At 40.5% G+C, this 17,901-nt stretch overlaps 1 protein-coding gene across 1 annotated transcript in view; it reads left to right on the top strand.

The window, feature by feature from the left end:
- Positions 1-17,901, top strand: part of KANK4 (KN motif and ankyrin repeat domains 4) — a 47,820-nt gene that overhangs the window by 6,393 nt on the left and 23,526 nt on the right. The window contains exon 2 of the mRNA XM_044430500.1: positions 15,942-16,028. Coding sequence (XP_044286435.1) covers positions 16,013-16,028 — 16 coding nt within the window. The 5' untranslated portion in view covers positions 15,942-16,012. The remainder of the gene's footprint in view (positions 1-15,941; positions 16,029-17,901) is intronic.

The raw sequence follows: 17,901 nt of genomic DNA, 5'->3' as shown, positions 1-17,901 counted from the left end.
CCTTAGGACCTGGGCGAACCAGGCCTTGTACCACTTGAAAAAGCTCCGCCGGGTGGCATTGTGAGGAGGCAATGGAAGCGGAAAAAACCTTCTTTTTCGCTGCCTTCACCGCCACAGCATAGGCCTGATAGTGGGCTCTCAAGTGTGTTCGGTCAGATTCATCCCGTGATTTCCTCCACCTACGCTCTAGTTGTCTCCCAACCCGCTTCATCGCCCGTAATTCAGGTGTATACCAAGGGGAAGAGCGGATTCTGCCCGGTGGGAGAGGACGCTTAGGAGCGATCGTGTCCACAGCACTGGTCATCTCTCCGTTCCACAGTTCGACCAGAGCCTCGACAGGAGCACCAGTCTTGTCAGCCGGAAACTCCCCCAGGGCCTTCAGGAATCCATCTGGATCCATCCGGCTCCGGGGGCGGGCCCATACAATCGGGTCCGCACTCTTATAGAGGGAGAGGCCGCTCTCGAGCACAAACCTCACCAGGAGGTGATCTGACCATGACAGGGGAGTCAAACATAAATTCCTCACGCTCAGGTCATCCAATCAAATTAATGTTCATGAAGGTGAGTGTGGGAGGGGAACAGCAGAGGGTTGCTGACCAAAGCATATCAAGTCTGAATTGGGTCACTAGATCGCAAAGAGTCATGGTGGGAAATCTCTGATTCCTATGAAAGATTCACTGCCTACATGCTCAGGCCTCTGAGATCCTGTTCAGTCAATGTACTTAAGTACAGTTATTAGCTGAATGAAGGAAACTTTAATAGGTACCTTAAGGCATTGCAAGCAATGTACATCAGAGGAAGGGGGACTTCCTGAACATTGTCCTATAATGGAACATTAAAAAGGGAAGTAGATTTTGCATAAATGTTTGGAGAAACTTCCTAATGGTGAGAGTAGCACAGTCTGCCTTGGGAAATGATCAGCTCTCCTTGGCTGGAGTTAGGCAAACAGAGGCTGTATGGCTGTCTCTCAGGGATGCTGTTCCACTTTAGATCCTGCACTGAGCAAGGGCTGGTCTAGATAACATCCAAGGTAGCTTTCAGTGCTGTTATTCTTTAACCTGAATAGCAGCCCTGACAGTAGGGGGTTGGACCCAATGGCCTTCATGACCCCTTCCAACTCTACTATTCTATGATTCTATGACATTTAAGTGGTAGGGCTCCATATATGTGGCTTCCATTCCAAACCAATTGGGCCATTAATTATCACAAAACATGCAGAACAAGCTACAGACCAAGCACTTAATTCTGGTCACAAATTAGTAGAAATTCTTGGCATTACCACTGACTTCTACGGAGAATCCTGGTGTTAAAATGCTGATAGTGGGGGAGGGGTGGAGGTTTGGATTCTCAAAGCATGGCAAAATATGTCTAAGTTAAATCTAACACAAAACTCATCTTTGCTTTTAATAATTTCACAGATGTAGGCTTATTTCTTTATGGAATCTAGTCCATGCCACAGATCAATGGCTTTTAGAGTTTTAATAGCATCTCCCTTTTTAAACAGAAGTCTTCTCTCGTACCACCCAATCCAGCTGTGTTACAGATTTCCAGTAAACTACTACTTCTGCTTCAAGTGATATGTAGAGGGCCAGTTGTCCTCTTTTACAGAGGACACGCAACTCTGTTTGAAGGGCACTCGGGACAATCCTCTCATTGAAGGTGTCCTCTGTTTGAAATGTTGTCCTGTTCATTTCTGGTGTAAACATAACAACCTGCAGGCACTGTTGCCCATTAACAAGCAACAACTGAACAGGCAAGGTGCACAGGTTACTCCATCACTGTCTTCCATGCCGTGCTGGGATGAATCACTTTTCTGTTAAAGTAACAATGAGAACATGTAAATATTATTCTAATAGGAGTCCTCGATGTTTGCAATACCATGAGAGTTCCTCTTTCTTGATGATTCTTGAGTGGCCATCAGATCAACCACAGCTACAGGAGAAGTACAAGGAAAGTTCATACCAACCAAATACTTCCTTTTCACAAAAACTGGGAGCTACTCCTTAAGAAAAAAAATCAAGAACCTAAGGCAGAAAACCATCAGGGTCATTTTAACCAATACATCTGCACACTGCCCATTATCATGGCTCCTGGCTTTGTGGGATTGCCAAACAGTTGTAGGAGTGTTGTAACGGCTGCATTTCTGTCTGGCTGTGGGTTCAACATGCTCTGCTCTCCTTCAAGTATGCTTTCCTAAGTATTCACCATATAGAACATATTCATTGGAAAGCACTAACAGATGCATATGAATCATAACCACCATTTCCAGTTGTCTATACTACATAGTTTCTATAGTGCCATCAATTCCATTGGAACAAATATGCTGTCTGACTTTGGAACAAAAACATAATGTGCTAAGTATTTGGCAAGAGGTTGTTTAATAGGTAGTGTTGACCTTCACTCTAAACTGCATATTACTAAAACTATAAGCCAGGATGGAGAAGGCAGGCTTGTCTTTTGACTGACATCCAAGTTCATATCCCAGAGAAGTCAATAGGACCTTTGTCATTGAATTCAGTGAGTTAATTATTTTCTATTTAGTAAATGACTTGCTCTTGCCATCTGCCTTGCCTTGCCTTGCCTTGCCTTGCCTTTCTTCACAACATCAGTGAAGGAGAGATAGATCCCATGCTGCTCAGAACAAATTCAAACAAAGAAGCGTCTTATAAGAGAAATTTAGCATTGTTGGTCAAAATGGGTGGCTGCATATATCCATTGCTGCCTTCTTGTAAAATGGTTATTTAACTACTTAGAGAGTCATTGGAAGTTTTACTAATTACCTGGAAAGTAATTTTAAATTTATTTTACATCAGCCAGAGGTCACATATATCCAAGACTGGCAAGGTCCCACTCTCAAGCCAAAACAATAATTTGGGATTTAAGAATTATTCCAGGTTAATATAGGTGCCCACTACGAACTAATCCATTTCACTGACTTGGTACATGGAATTAAGTCGACTAATCCTAAGGGAAGGAGCTGAATAGGAAGCTCAAAAGCAAACACACTCTAACAGTAGTTTTGTGACACAGGTTCCAGTCCCTGAAAATCTTTTACTGTCTGTGCTTTTCCCAGTGCCACTGGGAATGTGTAGAATGGCCACTTATGTATCACCAAAAGAAGATCCCAGTGTGCATAAAATGGAGGCAAATTTAGAAGTAATTCTCATTTGAGTAGAAATTGAAACTACAGCCCATCTCATCATAGTGTGCCACACTATGCCAAGGTGACCTATGTATCTTGCTCAGTCTGCTGTCGGGGTGCTAACTGTTGATGGGCAGCTTCGAGGCCCTGCCCTTCCTTCTGAAGTTCTGTATCTTGAAACAGTCTTGGATCGGACAGACATCCAAACAGAATTAGCCTTCAGACAGAAGACTGTACTCTGTAAAGCTGGACACTTGGCCACTCTGCATCAATCAAACTTGGAAAATGAAATCTGTTTCTTCTCTCCCAACCTGCAAAAGGCTGTGGATTGAGGGTTTTTCGGTGCTCCAGTCAGTGCACAAAACAGTATTTGATGCAAGAATCCATCCCCCACATAGCCACATGAAAAAACTTCTATATAATTTGGTTATAGGAGGGTGTCCCTCTAAACCTCACTACTTTAATATCACTAAGCTATTTTGTAAGACCGCAAGAGAGAGGTTTTGAGCAATTCTTGCTTTAGAATTCAGCTCAGCTGTTAGCAATGAGAGTGTGGCCTAGCTAGTGGGATTGTGCCATCCACAGAGCCTTACAGATTCTATGGTATTTTGTCTAATTTCTTTTGACTGCTGCAAATAAAAGAGCATTTTCCCCCAAAAGAGGGCTATTTCATGAGTTAATACAGTCCAAAATCTCTGTTTTTAAAATTCAGTCTAAATTTTCCTTTGTACCCATTTATCTAACAAATGATTTCTAACAGGATTTCATGCAGTGCTATGTGCAGTGTGGAGCTCGTGGCTCATGAGGCATTCCCACTTTTAGGAAACCTCTTATAATTCAAAGAGTTTTGTTAGTGTAGAGTTTTTCTTTCATACATGGTGAATTGTTTGGGTTAAGTGTGCAAAAAAGGCAATTTAAGGATAGTTGATTTATCTGCAGTCCAACCAGAACCTGCACAATGTTCTGGGCCTTTATTTTTAGTTTAAATCTAGGGCAGTATCCAACATTGCTATAGCATCTCAGTTCTGTCGCACCTGCAGGATTCACTTCAGAACCAGAACCAGATGGAAATATGCATTTCCAGATTAGGACAATTCAAAAGAGCTCCACTCACCTGCTTGGTCCATTCAACCAGTGTTTCTTTTCTTTCAGGATGCTTCAGGCATCATTAATTTTCCATTTTTCTCAAGTGAATCCTACTAATATACTGGCAGTATAGAATAATGCCCACAATTAGAGAAAACAGTATACTTCTCTTGGGCCAGCTTTATCGATTTCTAATCAAACTGCTTTCTGTACATCCTAATTAAGCTCATGGAAATGTGCTTCTCTTGAGATGAAAGTCCTTCTTAATCCCAGAGTGTGAATCTTCTCTGTTTTGTATCACTTAAATTCACTCCTGCATAACTAACCCTCCTTCTTGTACTTCACCTGACAGATTGAACTCTCATTATATTTGTTTCTGGAGAGCCAAACAGATTTTGCAAGTGTGCACAGGAAATATCCCCAAAAAGTCCACATACTGTATTTACATTTGATAGCTTCCTTTTGCTGACAGTCCTGCTTTGCTGTTCTGTGTGATCATTTGGACCACCTAACCAGGACTGGTCTTTGGAGACTCTTTAGATGGGAAATGCCTGATCACACATGGCTAGCTGGCATGAGGAGGGGCAGAGCATAAATGCTGTGTTATGGCAGACAGTTGAGTTAGCATGGGGGAGACAAAGGAGTGCTCCTGCTGTTGAAACACTTGCATCACTATTGAGATGATGTACACAGCAGAGGATGGTTTAACTGGATCCTGTGGTTATTACTGAATCCTGCTTATGATGGGAACGTGTTGACTCAGCATCTGAATCTTGCAGGGCTGATTGTGCTTAAAGGTAAAGGTAAAGGTTTTCCCTGGACATTAAGTCCAGTCATGCCAGCCTTAATGTTTAATCTATCCTTTGAACCAAGGCTGACTTTAAATATTGAGCTTTGGCAGATGACTTTTTAAAACTCACCCACAATAATAGACAGTGATCAATTTTAAGTGTACATCAAAATCTGGGGCAATGGAAAAACATTGATCAGCTCTCAGCAGAGTCTCCAATACAGGGGAAGAGGTCAAGGAACTATTAGGCTAGTAGAGAGGACACATTAATATCATGAAACTGCCTTGCCAAATTTTATTTCTAGAACCTAATAAACAATTCCTTTGCTGCTGGAAAGATTTTGCTTTTCAGCTCATGCAGCCCTTTGGGCTAGAACAACCTTCCCCAGTATGGTGTTCTCCAGATGTTATAGAGTTCAATTCCAATGTTCTTCAGCCAGCATGGCTAATGGTCAGGAATGCTGGAGTTTGCAGTCTAAAACATCTAAAGAGCACCAGGCTGGGAAGGTTGGACATGAAGCTTCTATAGTCTTGCTTGAATTCAATAGATCTTCTGAGTAGACCCTTTTAGGATTGTGCTGCATGACTGAAGCCCCAAGATCGCTCATCTGGAAGTAAGCTTCAATATACTCAATGGCACTTCTAAGCAGGCATTGCAAAGCTGTAGTGTTCAGTGGACTTACTTCAGAGTAGGCATGCATACAATTGTAGTATCAATCAGTAACTATATTTGTTTGTATTTTGGTCCAAAAAATACATGTGAGATCTTTCATCACGTATCCCAATTCTTTTTATTGTACTGTAAATGGAAGGTTCCAGATTTAATCACAACAGTGGCACCAAGGGAGGGGGAGTTCAGTCCTCTCCTGTGACATTTTCTGGGTCCAAGTGAGGAGCACTTGGGGTGAAGTGAGCCAAATATTTGACTGAAAACTTAATGGAAATACTGCAGCTTCAATTTCACCTTTAAAACCTCTTGAGAGTAACCTGGTATATTTCCAGCTGCAATATTCACCCAGGCCACAATCCAAGCTGTATGTATGCCTTTGACAGTTTTACTTGATATTACAAAATCTTTTCTTTTTAATGAGATCTCTTCTCCAAAACACATGCCTTCAGAACTGGCAGCTGGCTTGAGTGTCCTTTTCAACTTGGGAACAGCTGAGTTGTGCCCTGACTTGCTTTGTTCCGTTTCCTGACACTTCATCCCACTTGCCAATATTAAAGGCCTTTGTCTTGCTGTTTCAGACAATGAACAGCTACATTTTCCTTGCATATACTGATCCAGTGAAAGTCTGCCTTGGAGTTTAGCACAGCCAGTCATTCCTCAGGAGCAGCAGCGGTGGCACACGCCTCTTTTCTGTGTGCAATTGTTCAGCTGTTCTGCCATCAGAAAGAACGGTCGCAACTGAAAATGGATCCTTAGAGGGCCTGCTTTCAATCCTTCCAAAAGGGAATACCCTGCCCCCTGCTGCTTCTCCCTGGCCTTCTGCTGATGTATAAAATCAATACTACTGAATGCTCAGTCGTGACAGAAGCAGCTGTGCTGGTTTTTCTTGACCTTCAGTTCAGATTCTTTCCATTGCTTCTTTGCAGAGGGGTAGACAGAACAAGGCAGGACTGGGTGAGGGGGATGCCAGAACTGCAGAGAAAGGTCTCCACGCCAAGTGAGATGCCTCTGTTATTTCTAAGCTATGGTACAATTTGAGAAGCATAGCTTCCTGTCCTGCTGGGATGTAACCTTTTGTTTCCTACCAGGATGTATTTTGTTCAATATGCATTCATTCAGAAAATTACTATGCTGCTTTTCATGTTAAAAAGCCCAGTGTGATGCATAATCATAGTCAAACACCATAAAATTGAAAAATAATATAGTAATAAAACAATCTTGCTATAAGGGTAGATAGGAGCACACTCTAACTCAGTGCAGATGATGAGTTCACCTAAGCCCTGTTCATGCATTCCTCTGAATGCCTGGGGCCACGGAAACCGGCCCTGCCCTTAATAGCCCCATGTGTCCTGATGGCTCCCAAGACCAGCCATGTTGGATGGCAAGGTCTGTAGGAATGTTCTGTCCTCTTTCATCTGAATGCGAGCAGAACTACTAATGTTCGGACACAAGCAAGCAGAAATATTCTGCAGATATTTTCACTCGACATTGCAGATCTTAGAGAGGGTGGTGTCAGGACCACACATGCAGATGTTTGGCCCTGTCCCCAGTTGGAGCCCTCATGCATTTGGGATAGCTCATGAATCAACTTTATTAATAAGGCTGGATTTGCTGGATCACATGTATTGGGATGAGATATATATTTTTCTGTCACGGGGCTAACGTGTGCTAAAGGCTGAGGTCCTACCAACTGGTGATGCTTCTTCTATGATGTAAGGCCTACCATTGCATGCTACTAGAGATGCGGGTTATTTATTTTACCAGTCTGGTGCATGTGATGTTAAATAGGGGACATCATCCCGTAAAATGTCAAGTCTCATAGTGAGAGGTGTCTTATTGGAAGACCTTGCCTTCCTTGTGCTCCCCTGCATGCTTTTCAGGTCTTGGGTTCAAAATCTGCATGCAGAGCATTCTAAGATTTGTTTATTGATTCTAAAATACTTTAATGTTTTTAGTTATCTCTGGCACTTTAAAAACAGGGGGACTGATGAGGTGTTACTTAGCAAAAAGTCATAGCCATATCTCTAAAGTTATGGCTCTTTTGCTGTAATGTGTGAGGGGCTAAGTAAAATGTGTGTTTATATGATTAGTCTCGATTTCAGGTTAAAAACCAAACATAGCTTATTTTTCACCACCTTTATGTGTGTGATGCATATACCACATACATATTGCCAATATCTTCTAATGTTTAGAAGCCAAACCTGTGACCCATCAGAAGTTTTTAGAATGCACCTTCCATCATCCATGCTGGCTAAGGATGATGGGAATTGAAGTTCAGCAACTTCTGAAAGACCACAGGTTTCTGTAACCCAAAGATCTATGTGTTTTCTATTGCTTTATAATGAAAACAATGCATAAATAAAGAGAAAGGGTGGCATTAGGTCATGCAACCAGAATGGTACGTAGATTATAATGGTGTCTTAAAAGCCCTCAAAATGCACATGTGGATAACAACAGGTGGCTACAAGGCATCAGAGGCTACTGTTACCATTATCATCTGAATGTATATAATGTTCTCTACAGTTATTCAGTTGGTGAACATACAATATCTTTGCCACAAAATTACAAATGATAAACACAAGAATAACCTGGTATAATAAATAATATATAAGGAATAAGGAATAAATACATTCTGCTTTGTACTACTGACTGTACTTGATTGGATGATACCTGGGAAAAGCCTGTGTAAACAGATGGGTCTTAGGAAGATATCTAAATGTCCACACTGTGGGTCAACCACTGTCCAAGGACAACCAAAATCCATGCTCAGAACCAGTGCAATCAGAGCAGGGATACCATACAGCAAGGCACCTTAGGACCACATGGCACCATCAGAAATGCTCCCTCTGGTGACTGCAAAAACTGGGTAGAGACCTAAGGGGAAAAGTCTCACTCCCAAGTTGTTTGGTTGTTATGTGTTGTCAGGTGATCTCCAATTTATGGCCACCCTATAAATGAAACCCCTTTACAATGAATTGTCCTTAACAGCCCTGCTCAGCTTCTATAAGCACATACCTGTGTCATCCTTTATGTGATTGATCCATCTCATATTTGGTCTCCTCCTCCTCCTCCTCCTCCAGTTTTCCTTAGTGTTGTTGTCTTCTTCAGGGAATCTTTTCATGATGTGCCTTATGTATAGCAACTTCATTTTTGTTTCCAGGAAAAGTTCTGGCTTGATTAGATCTAGGAACCACTTGTTCATCTTTCTGTCAGGACCAGTATTTGCAAAGTTTTCCTCCAGCACCATGTTTAGAATGCATGTTTTTTTTCCCAGTCCTCCTCCTTCTGTGTCCAACTTTAATATCCATACATAGTGATTGGGAATACAACAGTGTCGATGATCTTATCCTTGATCTTCAGTGAAACATCCTTACTCTTAATGAACTTTTCTAGTTCTTTCATTGCTGCTCTTCCAAGTCTCAGTCTTATTCTAATTTCTTGGCTGCATTATCCCTTTGAATTGATGACTGAGCCACTGTGTAAAACCTTTCACAATTTCAATTTCTTTACTCTAAATCTTCAAGTTGTTTAATTCATATGTTAAGAACCTAAAATGTGGTTGAGCAGCTTAACTACCACACCTTACTCAGTGCAGAATTTTGAATTCTGTTCCAGCTGTGGCTTTCTACTTAAACTATTGTAGCTAAGCTGTTGTGGTCCAAGAAAAGTTGTAGCTGGCCTACCAGCCACAAAAGCTGGCAAAAGAATTCTTAGCAACTGAGCCTCCAGGGGCAAAGATGGATGTAGTAGTTGCAAACCACACTCCTGTTCCATCAGAGGGAATGAAACCCATGCAGAACAAGCAACGGACCATCTTACCTGGCCTGGCCCCCCTACCCACTGTGTTTCCATCTTGTCAGAATTCAAACTCAGTTATTGGCCCTCATCCCACCCACATGTGCATCCAAGCACTGGTCCAGAGCCTGTACTTCCTTTTAAGGTTTAAAAGCAAGACAATATTTCCCTTTTAAAAAAAGCCTAAAATGTTTCCTAAGACAGAGAGAATGGCTCCAAATGGAATGAAAATGTTTTATTGACATCTCTGAAACAGCAATAATTATCAGTATGACGGAACATAGAATAGCCATCAGCTGCCCTGAATAAAGAATGGGGGTTCCACAGCGTTGCATGAAATGTAGGTCTTTACTTCTTAGCAACAGAAAAAGTCAGCCTTGACCTCCTCCTTCTCCCACATCTCCTTTTCTTGGTGCTTGAGGTTGCCATGCTGGGGAAAGCTTATCCTGTTGAACATCTGGCACACAGCTATTAAAGACAACTTTTTCTACCTCAGTGAGATCTGCTCCTAGAAGGCATTGTTGTTGTTGTTGTTAGTTGCAAAGTTGTGTCTGACCCATTGCGACCCTATGGACAACACTCCTCCAGGCCTTCCTGTCCTTCACCATCCCCCAGAGTCCACCTAAGCTCACACCGACTGCCTCAGTGTCTCCATCTAGCCACCTCATCCTCTGCTGCCCCCTTCTTTTGCCCTCAATTGTTCCCAGCATTAGGCTCTTCTCCAGTGAGAAGACCTTGGACAGTACCCATCCAAGAAGAAAATCCCATGGACAGTACCAAAAGGCAAAAAAAGAGAAGGCATTATTGCTTCTAATTCAGAATAAAAAATCCTACATTTTTACTAGCATACAGATATTACAACTAAAGGAGAAATTAAGTATAATTATAAACTTGGGGACCTTTAAATTAAGATTGCAATCCTAAACATTCTTATTACAATATCCATTTTATTGGAAGTAATGTGACAATTCTGAGGAAATTTTTTCAGAATCCAAACATTAGGGCACAAGTGTATGCATGTTTACACAGAAAAAAGTCCATTATCTCTGGCTAGAGCATGCTAGGAGTTGTAGGACTTTTTCTTTCTAAGTATGCTTAGGATTGCAATATTAATGTGCAATATAGACTGTTTATTTGTTATTCATTTATTTCTTAAACTTATATTCTGTGTTACTAGTTCCAAAGGGCTCTCTTTTTGGGCAGGTGTACTATGTGAAGCAGAATTGGCCCACCAAGAATCTGCTTCACCTCTTCATTGTTCTTCCCACACCAGTACACACACCATTTTTGTATAGTGCATGCACAGTTTTATAGTTAATTACTGACAGTGTTTTAAATATACTTTTTTCTTCTTTTCTTTTCTTGAAAAGTAAAATTCATTCATGGTCCAGAAGTTTCCTCCTGGGAATTAATTGATCCCCCCCCCCACTGCTGGTTCAAAATTATTATACATTCTTTGTAGAAAGCATAACTAACTTCTTTCTCAACAAGGATCCTTAATAATGTCATGCATTTAGCATGCCTGTACATGAATTATATTTGTAACCTTCTTTGCTATCTCAGTAAAAGTTGTATTTGCTTTTTAAGCAAGGTCATTAGTCAGCTGACCAGTTCTTTGGCAGCTGGAAAATGCATGCTTTGCTAGTACAGTTCTTTGACTTTTCAGGAGTGTTCCAAGAGCTTCCTAGAAAGAAAAAAGTTGTCTTTGTTTCTTTTCTTCCTTACACTTTGGCAGGATGTGAAGGTAATGTGGTAAAATGCTTCTCTTAAATCTAGTTTTAATGCAAGTAATACAATGTTTGATCAAATTGCTGCATTGCAGTTGGAAATGATAGGCAGTAACAGAAAGCTGTTGGAATAGCCCTTGATGAGATCGCATTAGCTTGTCATCCTATTGGAGAGAAATTATCATGGTTTCATAGTGTCATTTTTAATTTCTAGTCAATTCAAAGCTCCTGTGTAATGCACATTACATAATTGACCTTGGTGATCTTGTATATGTCTACTCAGGAGTAAAAGTGCAATATGATGCATGTCTACTCCAAAGGTAAGTCCCACTAAATTCAGTGAGGTTTTTCTCCAAGTAAAGGCATACAAGATTGCAGACTTAAAGTGCACTGTTGATGCTCAGAAATAAACCCTGTTGATTCAGTGGAACTTAGTTCCACATACCAAGTAAGCACTTATAGGAATGCATTCTCAGCCACTGCAGTTCCAACCACCTAAGTGAATTTAGTGGGACATAATCCTTTGCAATCCTTTACACACTTATTTGAGAATAAGTTTATTGAGTACTAACAGATTTCTCTCTGAGAAAGCATGCACAGATGCATGTTAAAATGAATGGGTTTGGTAAGGTAATCTTTACATTCTGTTTACCTGATGTTTAGCAGTCAATATAAAAAGAGGAAAAGTTATATAATTGTTATAATGTTTGGACTTAGAACTTATTGTTTTAAACATTGCATTGTTGCAAGGACAAATGGAAGAAAATTAATTTCTGGGCTGTTTGAATTTCACATTTAACAGATTTACATATCCCATATCTTTTCATTTCTGAATATATTCTTATTTTATAAAAAGCATTTTCACATTGTTATAAATTTGCCCATTAAAATTAAAGATTTTAATTTAAAAAGATAAATCTTTGAGTAATCACTGACTTGTATGGGAACTTGTTCACATATTATGGTAAAAACAAAGAAAGCCGCATATATGGTATCCTTCTACATGTCAGTGCTTACCTATGCGTGCTTTGTTCCTAGAGCAGTTTCAAGTTTAACCTAGGCAGATAGCAGTTAACTGTATAGAATGAAGTATTTGAAATATTAGTGGAAACCTATGACCTAGAAACTTGCCTTCCAGTCCCAACTGTGTGTGGGCTATTGCTAGTTAATCAGTGGTAAACAACATCCATACTCAGAGGGATTGACTCATCTTATCACTCCACATGTTCCAGTTTTGGGCTGTAACCTTGAAAAGAAATTCCCTGGCTGAGGCCACCAGAAGATCTAGGGCTGAGTTCTGTTAACAGGTAATTTGCCCTAGTGAAAAGTCACCACACCAGAAAAGCCAAAATAAATAATGGCATGATGGATTCACACTTCCCCTATTTGAATTCTTTGTAGCATATGCATTCCAAAATTTTCAGCATCTTTTGCTTATCTGTAAGGGCCAACTGTACTTAGCTAAAAACTGGTAACATCTCCCTTTTACGATTACAGCGTAGAAAACAGGTATTGGAATGCTGCTTTGCATCATATGCTGCAGTTTATCACAGGGAGATTAACTCCCTGAGACAAGGCTTGACTGAACTCTGTCAATACTCACATTCTTGCTACCCCATGGCTCAGTTTTTTGGAATCATTTCATGGGTTTCTGTATTGTGCTGCTAAGAGATGGGAGAAAGAATGCTATCAAGTATAGAACAATGCAAATTGCAGTTTGGATTTGTTTGCTTATACTTTCTTGGTGCCATCAAGAATTTGAACAGTGGTCAAGGTTGTTCAAAAGGATAGCCTGTATCCCCAAAGCAGGAACTGACTGGGCTGACAACGTAGAAGCATCATTATAAGCAGTTTCATATGGGAGGAGGGGCCCCTTGGTGGGTTAAGTGCTCCCACTTATTTTAGAGGGAGGTCTCAGTGGGGTAGCTGGATCCCTGAAGCCAGTGTTGTTCTTCTTCCCCCTCTCAAGAGACTTAATTTTGCTGGTTCGCAACTGGCAGCTGTCCTGAATTTAATTGGTTAAAAACAGTTTTGTTTGTTTTTACAGTTCCCAACAGTTCCAGGGAACTACTTATCTGGAGAGGCCTGCTAGGCAGGCATATGTGTTTACTGTGACACTTATAGTCATGGTCAACCTCTGCTGCTCAGCACCACCGGGTCAACTTGCCTTTGTATTTGTATCCAAAAACTACCTCTGAATCCCCCTGACCCATCCCCCATCCCAGCTGTTTATGCCTACACTTTGGTTATGAAGGACTGAATAGGCAGTGAGCAGCTTCAAGGTCAGAGAAAGTTCAAATTTGGTTTTTTTTTTTTTTTTTTTTTTGCAGGGGAATAGTTCAGTTTCAGTTGTAGCAGCTAAGTTTAATTTCTCCTTTTTACTTAGCAGACTGTTTCTGTTTTGTTCCGGAGGGTAGAAAAGAGTGAGTGCTCTTTTGTATTCATTTCTTCAGATATGCTTACTTGGTATTGAACGGTCTTATGCAGACCGCAAAAAGTGCTTCAAACTGCAAGCAAACCATTATTAATTACTACTTTAAAAAGCCAAAAGAAGTTGCGAAGTGTAAGAAGAGCTGTAGCTACAGAACTGCACTCATTGCCTCCCCAAAGAATCTTGGGAAGTGTAGTTTGTCAAGGGTACTGAGTGCCATTAGTGGACATCTATTCCTCACACAGAGAGGTACATTTTCCAGGGGAAGAGGGATTGCCTGATAAAGCATTTCAGGAATTGTAGCTCAGTGAGGTGAATAGGTGTTCTCTGCATCTCTTAGCCCCTGAATTATTTGGGACTGGAGAGATAATGGCTAATGTGGAATAAAAGTATTGTAACTCAAGTATATTCAATGGAACCAGTGGGAACAATTAGCCATGACTTCTGATAGCCTTAAGTTTCTTATGTTAGGCTAGTGTACACATAATTCAGTGTGGTTCCAATGAAAGTACAATAAAAGATTATTGGATATTTTGAGAAACTGGAACTCCTAAACTCTGGATTCATGGAGGATCTCCCACATATATCTCTGCAAGTCAGTGCTTGCAGAGGCCACAGATTTTTTTAAAAAACCAAAAAAATTGACGGTGATTGTCAATCCAGACTTCTGCTCTTGGGAGAATATAACTACCTATGTTTCTGTATGTGTGGGTAATTACTGCCTGAGTTTCCTTCCCCCGCCCCCCCACTTCCCTTCCTGTCCCTTTCCCCTTGTATGTCATGTTTTTAGTTAGTGAGCCTATAGGCAGGAACTGTCTTATTAATTCTACATAAGCTGCTCTGGGAGCTTTTTGGCTGGAGAGCAGGATATGTATGTAATTTTAAAAATCCTTCATTCATAATAAGATAATAAGAAATAAGTTCTAGAAGCTGTCATTGTTTCACCTCAAAAAGAGATACCCTCAGCTTGCATTCATTACTCTACAGAAATTCAATGTAGCAAAGCTAATTTTAATTAGATTACATACTCTTGGAAATAGGTGTGGCTTTCAGGTGTGGCTCTGACTATCATGATGGGACCCCCCCACACACACACACACACTTCTAAATTTGCCACTGCAGCACTGGTGATACACTCAAGTCATTTTATACCCTGGTCTTAATGGACTTCTGGGTGGGTGTCCGTTACACAGCTGTGAGTCACGGCTTCCATTGTTTCCCTCATTGACAACCAAAGTTTTCCTCGGCCACCCTCCCCGCATCCATTCCAGGCTTTACAGTTCCACTGCCCAGATGTCATCCTTAGATGTCTGGGGAGCACCAGGACTGTGATGCCCTAGACCTCTGACTTCAGAAACTCCAGTACTTTCCAGATTTTCCTCATGCATTCCAGTGAAGGCAGCATAACCACATGCTCACAGGAAGGGACCACCCGTATGCTCCAGTTGTCGCTGTGCACCTTGAACGTATATGGGTTTCTGTGCTGGATAATAAACTGTACTTATTTCAAACAGAGGTATTAGGTTTTCCCTCTTTAACAGCATTACTGCCTTCTATTTATCTACCCATTAACTTAAGTAAAAAAAGAAAGAAAGAAATATTTTAAGGATTTCTTCCCTTTCTCATCCTGGATGGCTGTCAGATCAGCTAACAAATATGCTATCTCATCTATAAATGAGAATGAAGCAGATGAAATTGTAGACAGTTTGTTGCCTTTTAGAGGTGTCTTTGAGCTGCTACTTAAAGTGGTACATTTGCTCTACCTAAATAAAGGCCCTGCAAATACATGGTCATGTCCATGATCGGTGCCACCACCTCCACTTATACTTTTATAAACAAGGAATGCTCAGCTACATGGGACATGAATTACAGCCATATCTCAGAGTAACCAATGTTTTAATACATAATAAAATGAAAGACTAACTTTTTACCTCTGCTTCTGTTTAACACACAGCTCCTGATGATTTCTTCCTCACTCACCCTCTCCCATTTCATTCTCTAGTTCTGCAAATTGTTCCTTTGCAGCAAAAAATGATCTCAAGGAGATTTGTGTCCCCAGAGCAGAAACTGTTTCAGTTAGAAGGGAAAACATTGATTTAAAACTTGCCTGGAAGTGCTTACTAGACAAGAACTAGAAGAAGAATTTCATTCCATGAAGGCAGAAATATCTAATATCACTGGCTGTACAAACAGATTCTTCTAGTGAAGTGAGTAAATTATGCATAAAGGAGAATGATAATGAAGTGTTGTACTTGTCTGTTACATTGCTTAATAGTAAGTTTTCTTTAATTCTTTTCAAGGTGGACTACATCTCTTCAGGTGATGTTTCACTGATGGCTTGACATTAGCAGATCATACAGAACTGTGCATTATGGAGAATACAGATGGTATGGATACAGTGCTTAATCTTGATCAAGGATAGTGGAACAAAATAGTGTTTTACTACAGCATGAAGAACTCATGCAGTTGGTGTTAAAAATCTTCATGGACCACATGTCAAATATTGTACCTCATCTGTATTCATTATCTGCATGTGCAAAGTCAGAAACTGATAGTTTCTGCAGAAAGGGTATTTTTCTGAATCTAGTGGCTGCCAATGCAACCTAATTGTGGTTTCTATAAAATATGTAGAAATTAGGATTATGATAGTACTTTGAGTGTTATGGCATTGGTAGACTTCTCTTAACAGTTTTCAGCCTTTCCCAGCAATACTTGGAGAGAGGGCACAGCTCTGTGGTAGTAGAAAACATGGTTTGTAGGCATTTTTAGTTTTTATACTGGGCAATAGCCAAAGCTCTCTGAGTGATTTACAGCAACACATAAAAATGTAATATATATTTTTATTATATGTTATATATTTATTTATTCATTGAAATATTTTATTTTAATGATCATCTAGACAGTGTGATGCAAATGTGTGGCTTCCAAACAAATTCAATAAACAAACACATAATATAAAATGCAAACAATATTAAAACATCATAAAACATTGTCATACAAAATTTAAAACCAAATTTAAAAAATATTAAAAGTTACAATATTTATACAAATTAAATTGCAAGACCTATTTAAGCAGCTAACAAAGCTCGAGTAAATTAGTTAATTGCCCTGTGGTAGAAGACAGTGTTAACCTGGTGCCAAAAGGCTACTTAAGTGGATGCCCTGTAGGCCTCCGTGGGGAGCTTGTTCCCTAACTTGTTGCCACCAACTGAGCCTTCCTTGGAGGTGGCAATTAGAAGCATGCCCCAGATCATATTGCATTCTCTGGGTAGAATGTGGCTGGAAGAGGCATTCCATCAAGTATTATGGTCCCGAGTGGGGAGAGCTTTATAGTTTAAAACCAACACCTTGAATTTTGCTTGGAGGCATATAGGCAGCAAATACAAAACGTCCAGAATTGATGTTACACACTCTGATCACCTGGTATCTGTTATTAATCTGATAATGTGTAGGTTCATCAAGTCTACTGTTACAACCAGACACCAGTTTAGCACATCTGTAGCCTCAGGTGCTGAAGATGAGAAGGAGAAATAGAGCTGTGTATCATCAGCATACTCATGATGGTGTAATCCAGTACTCTTGACAAACACACTCAGTGGTTTCATGTAGATATTAAATAGCATGGGGGACAAGATCAACCTTTGAGGAATCCCATACAGAAGAGTCCAAGGGGTAGAGCAATATCCTTGAAATGTTACCTTCTGGAGCAACCATACAGATATGATCAGAACCACTGCAATATAGTGCCCCACTCCCAACTCAGACAGTCACCCCAGGAAGATACCATGGTCAATGGCCCTGAAAGCCATCAAAAGATCTTTTGAGTCCCAACAAGGTCACCCTCCATCTCTCTCCCAGCATAGGTCTTCATCCAGGGTGACCAAAGCTGCTTCTTTGCTGAAGTGGATCTAAATAATCAGTCTTATCCAAGACTGCTTGGAGCTGCTTGCCCACTACCCACTTAAGAATCTTGCCAGGAAGGGGATGTTTGTCACCAGACTTAAATTTTTAGCTAAGAAGATTGCAATTAGCATGGCTGGAGATGGACCAGTTTGCATAGTGGCAAATTACAGGTTAGACTTGCTAGGATGTGCACTAGCAAGTATGCAAGTAAGTCTACTTTTGTAGACAAACTGCAGTTGGCCCAACTGAAGGTTGCAAGCGTGATGTGCAAACTTGAACTGCTGGATTATTTTAGTGCTTTAAACAATCCAGTGCTTTACCCAACAGCAAACCACTGGTTAACTGCAGGGTTATTTA

The sequence above is a fragment of the Varanus komodoensis genome, unplaced genomic scaffold (genome assembly GCF_004798865.1).
Source record: "Varanus komodoensis strain SLA01 unplaced genomic scaffold, ASM479886v1 scaffold20_1, whole genome shotgun sequence".
NCBI lineage: Eukaryota > Metazoa > Chordata > Lepidosauria > Squamata > Varanidae > Varanus > Varanus komodoensis.
The sequence above is the reverse complement of the archived record's forward strand: the minus strand, read 5'-3'. Positions and strand labels throughout refer to the sequence as shown.